Raw genomic sequence first — 20,467 nt, 5'->3', positions numbered from 1 at the left:
GGGCATCTTCTGATTCATGACCATGTCTTTGAGTCCCAGGGTGTCCCCCCTCTGGCCCCTGCTGTCCTGGGCACCCTGCACCCTTTCTCCTACCCACAAGGTGATCAGACGTGGAAGGTGAGAACAAAATCATTTTATGATCAAATCCATTCAGTTCCATTCAAGAAACATTTGACGGACATTTATCGTTCCAGTTCTGCCTGACATTGCTGCCTAGTGTCATCTGATTGAGGCAGGCTCTTTGCCATTTTCTGATCCTTTGAGAGCTTCCCATCGTCTTACCAAATAAAATTCACATTTCCCTAAACACCTCTTCAGCCGTCTTACGGCCCCTTCATCCCTGCCCACGTCTTCAGCTCTCCTGCGTCCGTCGCTATTTATTTTCTGTGCCTGCTGTGGCCTCAGCCTGCAGCACCTCTCCCCGCCTGATCCTGTCGGACCTTTACTCATCCTTCAAGGCTCTGCACAGGGCAGCCTTGTGCCTGAGGCCCTAGTGGACAGGAATTCCCTCCTCTCTTTCAGTACCCGCTCAGTCTCTAGGGTTTTATGTTTTTCTCTTACCCTGTCTGCCTGCCTCCCCCAGCAGTGAGCTCCTTGATATTCAGGGGTCACGTCTTACTTCTCCTTGAACCTTCTGGCCCAGGTGCTGCTGGGACCTGTTCGCTGGATGCGGGCATGACTGTGTTGATTGATGGGTTACCTGAAGCCATTTGTCCTCCTAGAAGGATCAGGTGCAGAAGTGACCGGAGTCCCCGGACACGGCCTAGGGCTGGCCTGTGAGTGCGCATGGCCTGCCCATCTCACACAGGGTCAGGGCATGGCTGTGACTCAGCGGCAGTGATTGATGATGGTGCGATGACAGTGGTAATAAGTAGAATCGTCATCGTAAGAATAGCTAACATTTAGTGAGCACGTACCCGCCACCAGATGCTTTCCATGCGTTAGTTCATCGCCTCCTCCCGATAACCCTGGAAGGTAGTTCCTATTACTGTTCTCGTTTTACAGATCAGGAACCTGCAGCGTGGAAGGGTAAAGTAACTTGACACTCACACAGCCAGTATATGGGAGAGCTGGAGTCGGAACCAGATGGTTTGACTGTGAAACCCTAATCACTACAGTGATCCTGCCGGGTGTAAAAAAAACAACGATCGCCTGCCCAGCAGAATCCAGTGGGCAGGGACGGAGGGCACAGAAGCCTCCTTGACCAGGATGGGCTTATATCTGGGAGCCCGGAAGTGGTGGACAGGGACTTCGTGGTCAATTGTTTCCGTATTTTTTAAACTTTTAAAACCACAACCCGTAGACATGACAACAGGACTCTGTGTGTGTGTGTGTGTGTGTGTGTGTGTGTGTGTGTGTGTGTGAATTTAACACAAGCTTATTGTGTGCCTACCATGTGCTGGGATTACAGCGAGGAGCGAAACAGACACGAATACCTGCCCTCCAGAAGCTATGGTCGTAGAGGAGACAGACAGTAAAAGAAAGGACACGTAGAGCCTGTCACGTGCTCATAAGGGCCATAAAGAAAAACAAAGCAGGCAAGACGAACAGGGAGCGTGTCTCTGTGGGCAGTTTTGGTCCGTGCAGCCTCTTGGGGAGATGATGAGCAGGTGAGAGCAGGAGGTGACAACAGGAGATACCTGCAGGAAGAACATTCCGGACCCCAGGGCTGAAAGGGCAAAGGTCCTGAGGCAGCAGCACATGTGGCACATTCATGGTGCAGCAGGGAGACCAGTGCGGCTGGGGTGGTGAGCGAGAACCAACAGTAGAAGTTTCCACACATGCGCACACACTATATGAAACTGACAATTTCTTTTTTTTCTTTAAAATTTTTTATTGGGGAATATTGGGGCACAGTGTGTTTTTCCAGGACCCATCAGCGCCAGGTCAAGTCTCTGTTTTCAATCTAGTTGTGGAGGGCGCAGCTCATTGGCCCATGTGGGAAACAGTTTCATATAGTAACTGAAACAGAAATGTAAACAACAACATCAAAATGTGATTTTATTAATGTTATCCTATATTTATAAATATCTCAAACAAGCAGTTCATAAACACAACGACATGCGGCCTGGGAATGCCTAATTGATTTGATGACCCACCAGTGGGTTTGAGAAGTGTCACTTGAAAGCCACTGACCCTGCTTTCCCCTCAGGCCCTGCCTTTCCTTTGCTAATGCATCATCACAGGACTGGTGCTCAGGCTCGGGAGACTTCCCGGAGGCAGCAGGGTTTCGTGGAAAGAGGATGGGGTGCAAACTCAGCCAGGTCTGGGTTTAAACGCAGCTCCCCACTTTTAGCTGCGTGACTGTGGGCACGTCACTGCAGCTCTCGGAATCTCTGTGTCCTGGTGTATGAAATGGGGGTGGTCGTCAAGCTTAAACAGGTTGCTCCACGGGCGACATTTCAGGCTCTCGTGAGTGTTTGTTTCTCCACACCTGGGGAAGGAGCTCGAGCCACAGGCATAGCACTGCCCAGAGGAGTCCCTGGGGTCCCCAAAGCTCCCAGGAGGGGAGCCTGGGCCTCCACCAATGGCCTTCATCTGGTCATCATCCTGCAGAGGAAGTTGGGGAGGGAGGGAGAGCTGTGGGTTTCTGCTGTGGCAAAGCAGCTGAGGAAGGGTCTTCTTGGATTTGGTACATTCACACCTAAATTGTTCTGCTCTGGAAGCCCCCAGGTCACTGTGGGGGCCTGGATGTTTCCGGTCAGGGAGACTGCTGGAATCAGATCTGTCCGTCTGTGGTCCATCCACCTCCCCACCCACTCACTCATCAGCCGTCTGTGGACACGTGCTAGGGCTGAGTCCACACATGGACCAGACCGACCTGTCCTCAAGGATGTCAGGCTGGGAGGGGCAGTTATATTACAACAGGTGACATTATGTAACGTAAATACCAGGTATTACGCCAAGTGCTCTATCTACCCGGCAATTCTCAAGGAGGGGCGATTTTGTTCCCCAGGGGACATTTGGCAATATCTGGACACATTTCTGGTTGTCACAGCTGGAGGGTACTCTTGGCTCCTAGTTACCACAACAAAGACCAGGCAGCCTAATGTCAACAGCGGCAGGGCTGAGAAACCCGAGCTCCATCTCAGTAGGCCTCAGGACGTAGGTGCTGTTTTTATTCTCCGTCTTACAGAGGAGGACACCAAGGTTCAGAGAGGTGAAGCGACTTGCTCAGGACCACACAGCGGGAGGGGGGCCCACACAGAACTGGCTGAGCCTGAAGCTCACACTCTCAGTCATGGGGTGTGAGCGGCAGCAGGACCGCTCAGGGCAGCCCAAGGAGGGGTGGTCAGCCTTGTGGACTTTAAAAACCTGACCACACTGCCCTTTGGTTTGGGAGCAGGTTTGCGTGAGGTAAGGGGAGGGGCTTAGTGAATGCATTTGAGGTTCTGTCCTGCCCCAGATTCTGGGAAAGAAGTCTTCTAAGGAAGGGGACTGGAGACCCCAGCTGGGTGAAGTGGGTGGAAATGCAAGGGCTTGTGATACTCTTCAGGACAGAGAATCTACTCCTTCACTTGTTTACAAAAGGTGCCGGGCTCCTACCTGGGGCCAGGCCAGACCCTGTCCCCTTAAAGGGGCCTGTAAAAAGGGCTGCTTTTAGGGAGCCGAGTTTGGTAGTGGATTCCAGATGGGCACAAAACACCTTACACGTTTTACAGGAATGGATGAAGAAAACAAGGGGCTAAGACAGAAGGGGGGGAAGGACCTCCATTAGTTAGGGTAGTGCCCGGAGGCCAGGGGTTGGGGTCGGACCATCTCTGCTTGAGTTGAGCTTTGACAGATGACAGGAGCACATGAGCATGAAGGACATCTCCCAGGAGGGAGGAGGAGGGCATGAGGCTGCCTGGGGCAGACTGCATGCTGGGAGCATTGGCTTCTCGGCCTGCCCCAGCCAGTGTGCACCCTGGCCACCTGAGAGCTGGTACCTTCAGGGTCCAAACACTTGCAGGCAACTGTGTTTTGTGCTGTGGCCGTGCATGCCAACAAAAGTGCAGCCTGCAGAATGAGCCTGCATGTGCTGAATTACACACATGCAAAACGCCCAGCCACGTATGCACACATGGAAATACGTGTACTCACACACACACATGTGCAGATGCATTTAAAAAGCCCCCAGGTTTACAAAATGGGGACAATAGAAAACAAGAACATGAAAGACATGCATTCAAGTACAGAGACACACGCGCTCACTCTGGAAGCTTGCTGCTTGCCCTCTGTCCACTGCCTATCCGCTGAGAGCCCTCACCCAACCACAGGACACCTCAGGGGCACGGGAGGGTATGGGTTTAATCTAGTCTCTGGGAACTGTCCTTGTTCCCTCACTCAGACCCACAGAGCTGCTCACCCACTTCCAGACATCTCTCCCTCGGCCAAACCCTGAGACCCTGCAGGCCAGCTAACTCCTCCTCCCTTCCAGGAGACCCGCTGGTTCCTGGAGGAGGCCTAGGCCCCTCCCCAGAGGCGGAGGACGACCCTGGAGAGGCCTTTGAGTTTGAGGACAGTGACGATGATGAGGACACCAGCGCTGGCCTGGGTGTCCCACGCGTTGCTCCAGAGAAGGCTGCAGACGTCCCACTGATCCAGTTGGACTCTGCCCCTGTCACTGGTAAGGTATTCTGGGAGCCTTGGGTCCTCCCATTTCCAGGCCTCTGGGCGGGGGTGGAAGCTCCAGACTCCCAGTGATGCCTCATTGTCCCTCTGCTGTCCCCAGAAAGCAGGAAGGGAAGAACCATTGGGAAGAAGCTGCATTCCATTGCCTCCCTTGGGAACCAGGATTCCTAGCATTCCTGCAGCATCTGGTGTGCTTTGGCACACAGTAAATGGAAGGAGTTGGCCCAGCTCGCATCTCTGAAGCTGCCCCCCTTCCCGCAGCTTCTCCCAGGGAATCACACCAGCCACAGGAGTTTCCCCCTTCCAGTTGGGATTGGGGAGCTGGGTGGTTCTGGGGGTGGGAAGGCCCTGATAAGGATGGTGTTAAATGGCAGCTTCTGGTTGTCATCTGGGAGAGACTGGGGACCGGACTAGCAGGAACTTCCTGCAGGCTTGGGGACAAGGGACTCCTTGAGGAGCTGGGGGTGGGGGGGCAGGCCCAAAGCAGGTGGGGCGGCTGATTCTGGTTGGGGTTGGGATGTGGGCCATGGGGGCAGGGGTGGGGGCGGTGCAGGCAGGACAGGTAGGGGAGCTTGATGACAGTGAAGTGGCTGGGGGAAAGGAGGCAGGCACAGCAGGCACCCAGGCTGGCCTTGGCCCTGGCTCCAGCACCCCCAGGGGAGGCTGGGAAAGGGGGCGGGGATGGACTGAGTCCATCGGGCCAGCCTCTGGCCTGACAGGCTCTCCCTCTGCTCTTCTCCCACAGACCCAGACCCAGCAGCTGCACTGCCCCAGACACAGTAAGTGAGCCTCGTTCCTTTTTTGGTTTTGGAGGGGGTGGGAGGTGTGTGGCTGGAAACTGGGCAGGAGGTGTGGGAAATGGTAGCACTGAGGCAAAGAGGTCTCAGGAGATGTCTTTGGCTAAGGAGGAACACGTTTTAAGATCCCTGGGCCTGAAGGAAGAGGTCAGTCGCTAAAACTCATATCACTTCTTTCTTTCTTTTGCCCACAAGCCTGTGCAATAGCAGAGGGCCGACCTGGCTCCAAACCCTGGCTGTGCCTCTTGCTAGCTTTGTGGCTTGAAGGAGTCGCATAAAGTCTCCAAATGTCAGTCTGTTCATATGCAAAACGGAGACAGTCAAGTCCCCACCGCACTGGGTCGTGGCTGAGAAATGAACTGGCTGTCTGGTGGTCCGCACTCTGCAGCTGTGCCTGGCCCGTTGTCTATGCCATTGCCATTTGTTTTGCCAGCACCATCCCCATTCCGTTTCCTGCGCCTGTCGTCGGGACTCGGCCCTTCTCTACCTGGGAGCCTGTCTGAGGCAGGGCTGCCCAATGGTTAAAAGCCTGGATGCTCGGGCGACTGCCCGGGTCTGACGCTGGCCCCAGCCCTGGCCATGGGTCCTCGTGTCAGCCATGGTCCTCCGGCTTTGGATTTCTTGTCTGTAAAATGGGCTACTGTTTCCTCCTTAGAAGAGTGAAGGACTACTGGGTAAGAGGCCCGGTGTCGCAGCAGGCACCTGATGGAGGCAGTGGTTATTTTACCACTGTTCCCTTTGTGGTCTTTGGCGAGTCGTCGGCTCTGGGTTGCACAGCGCATTTGGGTGTGGGGGTTGTGAAAGCCGAGGCTCCTCGGAGCTCTACGCGCTGCTGCTCCCTGCCCGGCTTTGGGGACCTGGACGCTTAGGGGGTCCTCTTCCAAGGGAAGTGTTGTGGATCTAGACCCTGGGGTTTATGGCCAGGGGCAGCCACCGTGGGGGGAGGAGGGTGTTGGAGATACCTACCCTTCGCCTAGAGTGAGTCCTGGGACGACTCATTCTCAGGCAGGTGTCGCTCAGCTGGAGGTCTCAGAGATGCAGAAGTGGCCCCGGCCCCTGGAGCTGAGGGCTGCTCTGGATTCAAATTTCCTCCCGGGAGTCCTTCCCAGGAGTCCTCCTAAGCGCTCATTTGTTGTCTGGAGTGGGCGTGCCCTGGGAGGTTTCCTGCTGGGACGGCCACTGTGTAATTAAGGCCCGAGGTGGGAGCCAGCTTCTCCTCCCTGATTAGGGACTTGAAATGAATCAGCAATCCTGTACCTGGGCCCGGGAGTTCTGAGATGGCTGTGATCTCCCAGGATTATAGTCCTCGGGTGGGCCGGGAATGAAGCCACTCAGAAGCTCAGTCCGATGGGGGGTGCGGACACTTCACAGTGGGGCAGAGAAGGGTGCCCAGAGAACTGGGGCACTGGCTGGTGGGAAGCCAGGAGGGGGTCCTGGCTGAACCAGTGAGCGTAAATTCACTGGGGAGAAGGAGGATGACCGGGAGGAGTATTCACTCAGAGGAAGGCACTGAGCAGAGGCAGTGGGTGGGAGATGTGTGGGCAGTGAGCCAGGGCACCCCACCCAGGGTCTGGGGCTCTAGGTTCTTTCAGGCCACTCTCCCAGGGACCCCCATTTCTGACCCTGGGGTCAGGCGCATGGTAGCCTGGCCCGTCTCTACCTGCTTTCTCTCTGTGCGTTCTGCAGACCTGATGACTCTAACCAGATCGTGTGTCTGGCTGGTGCCAGGTGCCACACTGAGACCGTGACCCAGTGGTCCCCAGAGAGGGTGCTCACTGCGTTGTTTTCATCAGTCCCACTGGTCAGGACAGCTCAGGGTGGGCCAAGCGTTTCTGGGAGAGGGGCCCAGCCCTCCTTGGGTCCTCTGCCTGCCACTCTGCAGCACCAGCCCTGTCCTACCCCTCACCCTTTTGCAACCCCAGCCCCCTTGAATACCACCTCCTGGAGGCAGCAGGGCAAGAGTTCTGTGGAGGTCCAAATCCCCACTCAGCCCCTTACCTGCTGGGTGGCTTTGGGGCTGCCTGTGAGCCACTCTGAGCCCCGGTATAAGATGGAAATAATATCCACCTCGAAGCATTCTGAGGAATAAGTGAGACTGGTTGTAGGATGCACTAAGTACACACACATATGGTTTGTGTTTGCTTCTGCTCCCGCCTCCTGTCCAGTGTGGATGTTTGCAGTGTGATGGGGTTGGAGGGTCAGAGATGGTGTGCCCAGTGCCTTGGACTCCTGGGCTGGGCCTGGATTGCCAGGGCTGGAGTTTCACCAACATCAGACATAAATAAAGATCACATTTGAATTCCTTTAATGTGGACAGACATTCATGGGGCATGAGCCCCTGCAGAGCACCGATCACAGCATGAGTCCTAAGAGGCCTCCGTTTACAAATGGGGAGGTTGAGGGGCGGGACTTGCCCAAGGTCACTCTGAGGTGCTGGGCGTTCTGACTCCTTGTCCAGTGGTCTCTACACGTTTCCCAGCTTCATTTCTTCCCTTCCAGATCTCTATTAAGTTCCAGCTTCTTCCCTGGGTGGTGATTTTCCACTCTGGAGTCCTCTGGGAGAAGAATCAATTCAGATCAAGTTCCTTCTCCTTGTTATCCAACAGAAAGGGGGAAAAATCTTGATTTTCTTTCCTTTTATTTTATTTTTTATTAATTTCCCAAAAGTAGTCACGAAACAGGCACTGCCTTGAAAAAGCAAATCTCCAAGTGGAGGACATTTCACCTCTTGTCACTGCTTTTCTTCCATGGCCCCTGCCTTAAGTCTGGAAATGGCCTTGGGCTTGGTCGGGCCGCCTACCTGGCCTCCAGAGAAGCTCCTGACAATAGTTAGAGGACCTGCCCAGATGCAGGCTGAGCTACAGCCTCAGAGTGACCTCCCTGCTATTAGGACTCTCAGAGGGAAGGAGGCCAGTCCTCACCCACTTCCCGGCTGGTGAGCTGTCCAGGCAGGAGCGTGATGGGTAAAGTGAGGGCTTGGGGCTGGGTCTTTGAGGACCTGGGAACTTGGGCTCTGAGCACAGAGCTGGCTTCCAGTCTTGTTCTGCTACTTACTAGCTGTGCGTCACTGGGCGAGTGGTTACCTGTCCGAAGCCTCACTTTCTGAATTAATAAAATGGGGGTAATAAATATGTTTTTTTGCAGGGCCCTGAGAGGCATAATTAGACATTTATCCAGGGCTCAGTCCGGCCGGCATGTGCTGGCTGCTTCAGAAGTATTTGCTGTTGTTACTCTGGGTCCTAGTTTAGATTTGGTTTTGGAGGGAGCTGGTTGGGCTCTGTATCCTGGAGTCAGGCAGACCTGGGTTTGATCCAACTCTCACCAACCATCTACCCCCATTTCTGGGAGTCTGCACAGGGAAGAGAATCACCCCTGCCAGGCGGGTGGTGACAAGGACAGTTGAGGCTGACCAGCAGTCCTGGTCCAGGGGTCTGTCTCTGGCTTTGAGTCCTGTGGACTTCCTGGTCCCTTTGCCTGCTTGGCTGGGTCGCTCAGAGGACGCAACCAGGCTGCTGTGGGATAAACAGAGCAGCTGGCGTTGCTGGGTGTGTGTTATGCTGAGGCCCATGGGGTGATTTGAGGGTTGAGCTCAACCCTGCTCAACAATCCCAAGGAGTAAGGGCCTCATCTATCCTCTGCTGGGTGAAAGCAATCTTCAAAGCGCTCAGCTAACTGGCGGCACTTTCTCTTTCTTCCCCAGGACACATCTATTATCAGACAACAATAATAGTACAATAGTGGCAAATAATAGTAGTAATAATCATGATCATGTTTACTGGGTACCAGGCACTGAGCTAGACACCCAGTCCCGTTTACTCCTCCTATCTCTGGGAAGTTGCTCATGTCACAGGTGGGGAAACTGAGGCTCAGGGAAGTCAGCTGGCCACAGTTATGTATGGATAGTACGTGTTCATTCAGAACAGAGACTGGAACCAGGGCCTCTCCGACTGGAGGCCGGTGTTTGGCCACTACACAACCCTCCAGGGACACGCTGGGACTCCAGCTCCAAGCCCAAGACCTCAGACTTTGGCTCACGGTTGGGGGTATGGCCAGCTCCATATGAATGATCCAATTGTGTGTTTATTGGGGTAAGGACTTTGCCTGCAAAGAGATGCTCTCTGAGCTTTTGGGAAAGTAGTTTCCAAGCAGCCCGTGGGGTCCAGATGTTCCATGGACCCCAACAGGGGAGCCACAGTGGCCTCAGTACTGGCTGCGTGTCATTCTGGGGGAGGCCCCTTCCTTTGAAATGGGAGCAGAGCAAAAGCAGCCCCCGCCCCTCTTGCCTCACACCGTGGTCTTGTGATGGTAGAAGGTGAGGAAATATCTCCTACTTGCAGCCCCATGGTGACAGGGATTTTTTTTATTTTTTGGTGGGGGAGAGGGGTATTTTGCGTGCTGCTGTATCCTCATCCTTGTGGCTTAGCACGGTGCCAGGCACAGGCTGAGGGCTGGACTCCCTGTGGAATGATGGGGACCAGTGGATAGAAGGATGGGTGAGTGGGGTCTGAAAGGTAACTTTCAGTGTCTCCATGAAAACGAGCAGAACAAGAACAGTGTGCAGATGGAGTCTCTGAACCTGGGTTCTGACTGTGGCCTCTGACAGGGGCTGGGATAGAGGCCAGTGGAAAGGGAGGCTCGGCATGGTTGAATTTGAATGGCCCAATGCCACACAGCCAGAGTCGCCTGACCCTGCTGTGGCCAATGGTGTCAGTTGTCTTTTACTGAGGGCTTCTTGCACATTATCTCATCTCCTAGGCACCGCAGCCCTAGGAGATGGGGACTGTTGATTATGCCCATTTTGCAGATGAGGAACTGAGGCTTAGAGAGTTGATGTGGTTTACCCAAGATCTTGTAGGGCCGGTAAATGGCAGGTCTGGAGCTTGGCCTGTCTGATCCCACAACCATCGGTGGAGCCCACAAGGCTGCTTTTCCTGGTGGATTTTGCAGCCCGTGCACTCACAAGAAGACTGAGCTCTTGCTCAGAAGTTGTGGCTGAAAGAGCAGCCCTGAGCACCCAGTGGTCAGCGGCTTCCTGTGTTTCCCTGGAAGCAGGCCATACCTCTCACTCCTCAGTGTACTGGATGTGGCCTCCAGCCCCCTATGGAGTTGTTTGCTTTTCCTGCGCTGTTTGCTGCCATCCCAGAGGGCCCCAAGCAGCCTCAGCATTTCCTGTTGGGCCAGGCCTTTGGCTCCTGGCCCAGCTGCAGGAACTCACAGTGGCTCCCTGGAGGTTCCTCTCCTGCCCCTTCCTGGGCTGATCCAGATAAGATGGACGGTGCTGCTCACAGCCTGGACCCTGAGGGAAGCAACTGGGCAGCTGGGTTCCTGGAAGGGCCAAGGAGACCATCCTCCCTCCCTGTAAGAGGGAGGCCAGCGGGTCAGAGTCAGAGAGAGATTGAAAGACGTCTCGCTGTTGGCTTTGAAGATGGAGGAGGAGGCCACAAGCCAAGGAATTCAGGCTGGAAAAAGACATGGGAACAGATTCTCCCCGAGAGCCCCCAGAGGGCGCACAGCCCTGCCAGTGCCTTGCCTTTGGCCGACTGAAACCCGTTTTGGACTTCTGACCGCCACAACTGTAAGAATAAATGCTTGCTGCGTCAAGTCACTCAAGCTTGTGTTCGTTTGTCACAGCAGCAATAGGAGACTAACACAACAGCCTTGGAAAGAGGAAATGGTGACGGGGCCCACTGTACAGACCCAGAGAAGTGCAGTCATTGGTCCCAGGGGCTGGGTGGCAGGTGGTGGCACTTGGGCTCAATGCCCGAGGGCAGGGGCTCTGTTTGCTCTTTGTCTGCAGACCCCCCTGCCCGCCCAGGACAGTGCTGGGGTTGTCCTTGGTCAGTATTCTGCTGGCTGGCTGGTGTGCCCCCGCCCTTCACGTCCGTCCTTCACATCCCACCCTACACATTTTTACTGAGCATGTACGGTGTGCCAGGCAGGCATTCTGTGAAGGCTTCAGTTATGTTCGTGTGCCCAGCTGTGTATATGGGCTCTAGAGCCAGATAATCATGGCATACGCGTAACCAGCTCTGATTATTCACCAGACCCTGTCCTAAGGGCTTTATCTGCCTAATCTCATTACTCCTCACAGGCCGGCACTACCATAACCCGCGTTTTACAGAGGCGGAAAGAGGTGCAGAAGACCTGCTGTCAGCCTAAGGTGACAGGGCTGAGATGGGGCAGAGCCAGGGTTGGACCCAGTTGGCTCCCACAACCAGTGTTCTAACCCTCTGCGCTGCCATCTCCCACAGAAATCTGCTCTGGATCCCGTCCCCCTACACATCAGTTCCGTGACCCAGGACCCGTTTCATTTGTTGCCGTATCTGCTAACCCTCTATTTCCTCTCTGTAAAGTGCAGTGATGGACCCACCCGATGGAACATTCGGGAGGATGGAATGAGATGGAAGGGCACGTGCTCTTGATCACTGATCCCAAAGGATGGGGGTCTGTCTGGAGCAGACTCCAGGGCACAAGGGACCCTCGCGGACCAACACATTGCTTACTATTTCCTCAGATGTCTTTTCTTTCTCTTTCTCCTTTTCTTAGTAATAGTTATACATGTTTATTGTAGACAATTGGAGAGTACAGAAAATGATATACTAAAAGCAAGTTTTAATCCTACCGCTGTGTGTCTGTGCCGCTGCTTTGCTATGCGTATAGACAAGTGTACATACATTTATTTATAGGACTGTGGTTTTATGGCACATGCTGTTTCATGGCTCACTTTGTGACTTAATTACATACTGTGAGCATTTTCCCATGGGAACCTGTATTCTTCTTCAAAACCCCACACGGTTCTCGATAAGCTGTTGCTGGGGGTACAGTGCTTGTCCATGGTCTGACCACCAAGCCAGGGGCCCTCAGCATGTCAGGGAGGGAGGTGTGTGTACCACACAGCGGAAGGCCAGAGGCGGGATCACAGCACCTGGGGCTGGGGCCAGGCTCTTGTGTTGCGATGGTTCCCCTGGGGGCCATGGCGTTTATTCCCCACTGCGGACTGTGTTATGGATACTGTGTGAGGGACCCCTTTCCAGATTTCCCCTGGGTGCTCCTCACTGCTCTACTTATTCCTTAAGTGGATGTGTGACTGTTTGTGGGGTGGCACAGGACAAACAGACTGGGCCCTGGGACCCTTCTGTATGTGAGGGATGGCCAGGCCACAGTGTGAGGGGTTGAATGCATATAGGGACCTTGTAACTGGAGGAGGGGGCGTGGGGCGCAGGATGGAGAAGGAAGTAGCACACCAGGAGGATTTATCATGAGCCAGACCCTATGCTGAGTATTTTACATGCCTTCTTTATGTCCTCCTTACAAGAACCCTAAGAGGGAGGTATTGTCGCCCCATTTCACAGGCCTGGAAACTGAGGCATGGAGAGGTGCTACATGCTTTACCTGTGTCATCTTATTTAATCTTCACTGTAGGAAGTAGAATCCATTGTTCACGCTGTTCTCCAGCAGCCTCTGGACATTAAGTGGCTGTCCCGGTGCACAGAGCTAAGTGACAGAGGTGCGGTTTTATCCAGGTCCGCTAGCTCTGGAGGGCTCACCTCGTCACACCTCAAGCCCATGAGCTTGGATTCTCAATCCTGGCTGCACATTGGAGCCAGCGGGAGCTTTAACAACACCGATGCCTGGGCTCCTCCTGACCAACGAGTCAGAATCGCTGGGGTTGGGGCCCTGGGCCTGTATCTGACAGGACCTTCTGGTAACGGCACTGGGCAGCTGCTTTGGATCATGCCCGCAGATGCTCCTGAAGGTCGTTCTGGCTGTAATATACCATAGGAACTAGACAGTGGCCAGGGCTGACAGTAGGCTTAATCTGACAGCAGGCTTAATCGGGCTTAATGTTCTTGCATCTCTTGGATTTAGGGATAGTGGAGATGGTGGTGGTGGGGAATTTCTGGGGGTGGGGGGAGGGCGGGTGATGCTCTGAGTAGGGCCATCCTGGGCAAGCCCCCTGTGTGCTGCACACTGGGTTTTACTCAAGGCCTTATAAGGCAAATGTTATTCTGGTCCTTTCTATTCGCCAAAAGGTGGAATTCTTTCCCCTTTTATATTAGTCGTTCCTTGTCCTGGAAAGGGCCCCGGGAGTGCCCTGTGTGTGTGGGTCCAACTAGGAATCCTCAGACCGTTCTGGGCTTGGGGGTGTTCTCCCTGACCACTTGCACTGTGTAGATTCTGGGAAGGGACCCTGTGGAATCTGCTGTCATTGAGATTTGCTAAGAACCTGGGGCCTATACCGGCAGCAACCCAGGTAGGGAACAATGCCGTTCGCTGCAGTGTGGCTTCTTATCTTTAAAATAGGCCAGGGAGGGCATCGGTCATCACTGAGTGTCCACTCTGTGCCAGGGCTGACGGAATGGGATGACCAGGACAGAGCGGGTTCCTGCTGTCACAGGGCACTCATTCCCTTTTTGTCCCAGGTTTGTTCCTGGATAGAGAGGAGGGCACAGAAGGTGCTCTGAGCTCCATAGTGGCGGGCTTCGGGTGTACTTGACTAAAGTCTGGTCATTGAACACTGTCGTTGGGGGCCTGGGAGAGGTCCCTTTGTCTGTCCCCTGCCTCCTCTTTTTCTCTGAGCTTCTCATTCTCTGCTTCTGTCCACGGACTCGGCTCTTTTCCTTTGCATCTGGTGGCAGTGGCCTCACCTTGTAAGACCAGTGTCATCTTACTTGCTGCCCTTTCTCTCATGTGCAAGTTGAGAGGCATTAGAAGTACAGGGAGCTCAGATAAGGGTGAGCTAATTGGTCTCTTATTGCTTTTTATGGCTCTTATATTATCTGGAATTTTGGGGGGAGGCCCCAGAAGGAGTGTTTGCTCACAAACACAATTAGATTTCCCAGCCAGGCAGCAGCTGGGAGAGGTTACCCCAGGGTGGGTGCAGAGTGGCTCAGTGCCCTTGGCAGGAAGGGGCAAGGAGGCAGGAGGAACCCCAGCCTCATTTCTTGCCATACCCTCCTCTTCCCTTGCCTGGGAGGCTCTTTCCTCCGAATCTGCCTGGGGAACTCAAATCTGGGGAGCAGCACAGCTGTTGTCAAGAACAAGGCTTTGCAGGCAAATTGCAGCTCTGTCACTTGCTGGCCAGGTGACTTGGGGCAGGGAAGGTACTTGCCTATTCTGAACCTCATTTGTGAAATGGTCATAATAAACCACAGACTTGTCCTCGAGCATTTAACATAGCCCAGGCACAGAGTAGACACCAGAGAAGTGCAGGGCTGGGGTGGGTGGTGGTCTGAGGCCTAGAAAGACCTGGCCACCCACAGGCACTGGCCTCTTCCCTGTCTCGGGGCTCCCAGTCCCTCTGCTTGCCGCAGCCATAGAGGCAGTGGGGGTGGGCACGAAGGTGACTTCTCTATGCTGTGTGACCCCCACTCCCCACCCCAGGAAGCCAGAACCAGTACCTGGGCTGGCTGCTCAATGCAAATGAGCCCAGACTAGCTTTTCGGCAGTGCAGGTGGCTTAGCTCTGCGTTGTCCTGTACAGTTGGTGGCCACTAGTCACATGCAGCTATTTCGAATAAATTGCTTAAAAGTGAAAATTAAGTTCACTGTGTTTTGGTAACGTGCAGCTAAGAGGCTCATTTTTTCAGCCCACCCTGGCTTTTACTTTATGTCATCAAGTTTTTCCAGATCCCTTCTAAAGCTGCCTGACCTTACTCAAAAATACCTTTCCTTCCCCTACCCCACCTTGATGTCACCGTTAGAGTATATCCAGGGCCCTGTCGAGTGTTCTCTGTTCTCTAGTTGAACTGCCCTGCAGCTGAGGAGCTGGGTGTTACGATTCGTGTCCAGTATTTTTATCATAGCGACTTTGCCATAGACATTTTTGCCGTAAGCATTTTTGCTTTACAACTGACCGGCTGTAAGGCAATTTTGCCATAAAAGAGATAAAATCATGACAAATAAAAGAAGGATATTAAAAATGAGTCACAGAATTAAAAAGATTATTGTGAAAGACAAAATATTTGAATATACAGAGAATGCCAAAAACATGTATACACATTTTAAGAAAGGAGAAAAACTATTAAAATTGTAATAATATATACCGATAACAAAAGATGCATACACGTTACGTTTGACTTCTGTAATGACAAGAGGTGCTCAAGTGGTTCCCGTCAGCGTCCAGACACTTCTGATTATGGCAAACTACTGCTTGAGCAATGTCGACCAGTGTCCACTTGTATGCATTTTTTTTGGCACCCCCGGTATTTAAAGTCTGTAAATTTATGGCAATACTGTGCAAATAACTGATCTTATTTTGTGGGTTGTACCTAAGCCCTTGTCTTTGTTGTATGGAAAATGTGGGTTCACCTCTGCACCCTCAAAGAGGGCCCTCAGTGCTTTGTAATCCCTTCCCCCGATATAGTGTGTTTCAAAATAAGAAACCAACTAACTCTTGGGCAAATCATTGTCATCTGGAAGAAATGCGAACTATTTTAAGACCACCACTGATTAACTATTTTCCCCACCACTTAATCAATGGAGAAATGAAACCAGACTGACAAGCAAACAGAAAAAATAACAACAACAACAACAACAACAAACCAAACTTATTTTATCTTTGTCTTACGGCAAAATGGCCTTATGGCCAATTAGTTATGTGGTGAAAATGTTTGTGACAAAAGTGTCAGAAATGGCGAAAGTACGTAGAACCATTGCAATTTCTCTTGGACGAAGACATGAGCTGGTTTCTTAGACTCGATGCTGAACATTATCTCTCTCCTTTTGAAAAACCGATGGCTAAATCTGGCAAGGTTCAGTGACCTATGACACAGCGAATCTGTGATGTTGGTAAATATTTAAATGCAAGTTCCCTATTTCCAAGAGTTGAAAGGACACGAACACACTTTACAGGCAGAAAGCCTGTACTGTAGATCCCAGCTCCCTCTGATGCATTGAGTGATACTGGGTGAGTAATGAAGTCTCCTTTTACAGTGTCCCCATCTGTAGCACAAGAATGACAATGCCTACCTCATAAGACCTCTTGTGAAACGAAATATGCAAATATAGGCAAAGCAGAGCAAGCAGCACCTCGCATGCATGTTGTAATGGTTACCAATCGTCACGGTTAATATATTGAAGCAAAACTGCCACGTGGACTTGGGCTGGAACGATTTGGTTCTGTCTGAGCATTTCTGAGCAGCAGGATTCAGTACCTTCAGGATGTCTCGGGGTTGAGAAGGTGGTGGCTCAGGGAAGCAGCTGGGAGGGATTGGGGTGCAGGAGGCACCCTTCAGCTCAGCACCCCCTACTGGTGCAGACCAGCCCCTTCCATTCTTGGCCTTTAATTCCTGTGGGTGGAAAGCCTTACTCCAGGACTGAAATGTGCGTCTTACCCCAGGGCCTCACTGCTGACTTCTGGCAGTAAAATTTGAGCTGAGACTGGCTTCTCCAATAGGTGACTTCGACCTGCTTTGTCCTGTACAGTGGCCGCTAGCCACATACAGCTACTTAGAATCAGATTACTCAAAATGAAATAACGTAGTTCCACATCTCGCGAGACTTCGCAAAGGCCTGCCTTTTTCGTCTCGGCTGTCGACATGCCATCCAGACTGAGGAAGACCCGGAAACTTCGGGGCCACGTGAGCCACGGCCACGGCCGCATCGGCAAGCACCGGAAGCACCCAGGAGGCCGCGGTAATGCTGGTGGCTTGCATCACCACAGGATCAACTTTGACAAATATCATCCAGGTTACTTTGGGAAAGTTGGTATGAGGCATTACCACTTAAAGAGGAACCAGAGCTTCTGCCCAACTGTCAACCTTGATAAACTGTGGACCTTGGTCAGTGAGCAGACACGGGTAAATGCTGCCAAAAACAAGACTGGAGCTGCTCCTATCATTGATGTGGTGCGATCGGGCTACTACAAAGTTCTGGGGAAGGGAAAGCTCCCAAAGCAGCCTGTCATCGTGAAGGCCAAATTCTTCAGCAGAAGAGCTGAAGAGAAGATTAAGGGTGTTGGAGGGGCCTGTGTCCTGGTAGCTTGAAACCACACAGGAAGTTCATTAAAACTCCAATGTTTTTCAAAAAAAAAAAAAAAAAAAAATGAAATAACGTGAGAAATGAAGTTCCTTAGTCACACTCCGTCCACAAGCCACATTCCAAGTGCTCAGTCGCCTCGCATGGCTCACCGCACAGCACAGACAGAACGATTCCATCATCACAGCGACCGGCCTCTGTTACCTGAGATGCAGTTGTGAGAGCCCCGCTTCTGGGCCAGACAAGCAGGCTTTGCGATCTGGCTCTGCCTCTCAGTGCAGCACAGTGTTGGGCAGGTTCCTTTGCCTGCTGCCTGCAGAGCTGGGAGGATGAAGGCAGAGGGCTCACTGCAGGCCTTGGGTACCAAGAAGTTCAAGTCAATTCTTGGCAACAGTCGTGGACAGTTGAAGGTCTCTAACCTCTGGATTGGCAGATGTGGCCCTGGTTTGTCTGTCTGTTTGTTTTTTGGAGCGTGGGCTTAAGAAACAAAACACTTTCACTTTGGAATAATTTCAGATTTTACAGAAAAGTGATGGTAGCACATAGAGTTCCATATACACCCTCCTCCTGTTTTCCCCGTTCACGTCTTAAGGGGCCATGGAACATTTGTCAAAGCTAAGACACAAGTGCTGGTACACTGCCCACTGACGAAACTCCACACTTTACCTGGATTTCACCCGTTTTTCTACTTATGTCCCTTTTCCGTTCTAGGATCCCAGATTGCATTTAGTTGTCATTGAGCCTGTTCTGGTTTGTGACAGTTTCTCAGTGTTCCCTTGGTTTTCGTGATCTTGACGGCATTGAGGAGTAATGGGCAGGTATTTTGTAGAATGTCCCCCAATCTGGGTTGGTCTGGCATTTTTCTCATGATTGTAATAGATTGTGGTTGTGGGTTTAGGGTAAGGGTACTGCTGAGGCAGGCATCCTTCTTGTCACTTATGTCCTGTCAGGGGTACGTGATGTCTGCATGACTGGAGACAGTCCCGTGGTCACTTGGTTTACGTGGGGTCTGCTGTTTCCTTTTTGCATCTCTGCTTCTGGGCAGCGAGTCTCTGAGTCGGGCCTATCCTCCAGTGTGTGGGGGATTAAGCTCTATTATGTGTGGTCATATGACCCTTTGGAAGTCCTCGTTTCTCACTGGAGGTGGGTCCCCCAGACCTGGCCTCCATGCTGCACGTGGGAGAACGGGGAGACGGAGTTTCCCACTGAGTCTGTGCTGAGGGAAGACGGGTGCCCTTGTCTGACGAGCACTTGGTCCTTATTGCTGTACCACGTGATCTTTATGCTCTTAAAGCAGCTGGTCGACCTATGGTGCCTTCGAAAGATGGGGAAACTGAGAGGGAAGGGGCTTGTCCAAAGCTTCCTTAGCCCTCCTGACTGATGGCCTTGGGAAGTTTCGGGCCCTCAGACCATCCCTGCCCTTCACGTGCCCTGCGGGCTTGGTGAGGGGCTGCCGGAGGCTTCAAGGAGCTAGGAGCTAGCGTTTTCTGTCCCTCCTGCTGTCACCAGCACCATCCCCGTCGCTGCTGGCTCACTGGCACTGTTTCCCGGCCTGCAGGGTGCCAGCTGTGGTGAGCAATGGGGAGCCCGTGGATGCAGCTTTGTCTGGGGTCCGGCGTTCCAGCTGGAAACGGAAGAGCTCCCGTCGCAGTAAGTGCCCCTTCCCCCCTACCCAGGTCTTAGCCCCAGGAGGAGGGTGGTGCCAGAACAACCTCGGAGTCTTCTTCTCTAGGCTGAGAGAGCTCACATGAGCCGAGGGGTCGTCCTTACTGGGTGTGCTGCTGTGGGCTGAGTGGCAGCTCTGAAGTGGACCGGTCACCGCCCACCCTTGAGAGTTGCCTCCTTTGCTGCCTGATGACAGCCACGGTCCAGGAGTGGACCACACATTCATCTGTTCACTGGTTCCTCAAATACTTCTGAAGCTGGGTGGTGGGTGTACCCCTGTGACCAAGATGAGGTCCCTCTGGGAGCAGAGCCAGACACACGGGCAGGCAGGTACCACGCAGAGGGCAGGTACCAGGGTGGGGAGAATCCATGAGTCCTGAAGGCGGACAGCCAGGGAGCAGGGTCAGGGAAAGAGTGTCCAGGCCTAGGGGCAGCTTGTGCTGGAGCCCGAGGTCGAGGGGATTCCTGGCACCGGGAAGCAGCCTCAGTGTGACGCAGGGTGTCATCTAAGGGGTGAATGGGGTGAGATGAGGGTGCCATCTCCCCAGCCTCCTGGGCCTCAGGGGCCATGCTTTTTCGAAGGTAACAGGGAACCAAGAGAGGCAAGTGATGTGGCCACATTGGCATTTTGGTCGGATCACTGTGGGGTGGGGGTGAAGCTATGAGACACCAGACATGGTGGGATGGGCTGCAGCCGAGTGAGGAGGCTGGAGAGGGAGGCTGATGGCCGGAATTAGGGACCTAGAGAAGGTGAGCAGGTCTGAGGCCATGTGGGAGGCAAACTCCATGAGGGAGGGGAAGGGGGGAATCGAGGATGAGGCTGCAATAGGGCTCTGGTGGGCCTGGGACAGCCGGAAGTATTGCAGTTAGGACAGAGGGGACTTCAGAGTCCACCTGGTCCCATGTGTTCCTGGAAGGGTTGTGGGGTGAGGACAGGCTCCCATCAGGGATGGGGATTGGTTTTCGAAACCCTAGCTCTGCAGGGGCCCCGTGCCCCTAAGAGGGCAGAGAGTGGGCACGCAATTTCAGGGGGAGACCTCCTTAAATTTTGCATCGAGGGGGCTGCTAACATGGCAGGGCGCATGCTCTGCCCTGCTCATAACCCGCCCAGGGAAGAAGTGTTCGGAGAGGGACTTGCTCATTTGCTGAATTTTCACCAATCAGGGTCCTGCTGGCTAAGTTTTGGGGGGACTCTCCTTAACCTCACTCTCCAACCCATCTCCCCCACCCTCATTCCCCTCACTAGGGATGGTTTGCCCTCCCTGCCTCTGGGTAGGGGGTGGCTCCTTTGGGGGTACTGCTGGGTATCTGGGCCACTGAGAATGTTCCCTGGCCCCAGGGTGCAGGTGCTGGGTCTGCTTCATGCTCCCCGCAGGTGCCTGGAGCAGCTGCCCATCAGCCAGATGGGTAGGC

At 53.3% G+C, this 20,467-nt stretch overlaps 2 protein-coding genes across 12 annotated transcripts in view; both read left to right on the top strand.

Moving 5' to 3' along the window:
* ARHGEF10L (Rho guanine nucleotide exchange factor 10 like) overlaps positions 1 to 20,467 on the top strand; it is a 133,721-nt gene that overhangs the window by 31,530 nt on the left and 81,724 nt on the right. For all 11 annotated transcript variants that reach the window (XM_081056132.1, XM_081056131.1, XM_081056142.1 and 8 more), the window contains exons 3-5: positions 4,421 to 4,609; positions 5,360 to 5,393; positions 18,948 to 19,039. In XM_081056132.1, the coding sequence (XP_080912258.1) occupies positions 4,421 to 4,609; positions 5,360 to 5,393; positions 18,948 to 19,039 (315 nt within the window). The remainder of the gene's footprint in view (positions 1 to 4,420; positions 4,610 to 5,359; positions 5,394 to 18,947; positions 19,040 to 20,467) is intronic.
* LOC308500794 (large ribosomal subunit protein uL15) lies at positions 16,913 to 17,443 on the top strand. Its single transcript, XM_081056144.1, has one exon. It carries the CDS (start codon positions 16,951 to 16,953, stop codon positions 17,395 to 17,397), a length of 447 nt encoding a protein of 148 aa, XP_080912270.1. The 5' UTR covers positions 16,913 to 16,950; the 3' UTR covers positions 17,398 to 17,443.

Source organism: Rhinolophus hipposideros, assembly GCF_964194185.1.
Source record: "Rhinolophus hipposideros genome assembly, chromosome: 8".
In the NCBI taxonomy this organism is placed as follows: domain Eukaryota; kingdom Metazoa; phylum Chordata; class Mammalia; order Chiroptera; family Rhinolophidae; genus Rhinolophus; species Rhinolophus hipposideros.
Note: the sequence above shows the minus strand (reverse complement) of the source record. Positions and strands in the feature narration are given on the sequence as shown.

Coding starts and splice junctions, on each gene's coding strand:
- LOC308500794 (XM_081056144.1), top strand. CDS start 16,951: ATGCCATCCAGACTGAGGAAGACCCGGAAACTTCGGGGCCACGTGAGC.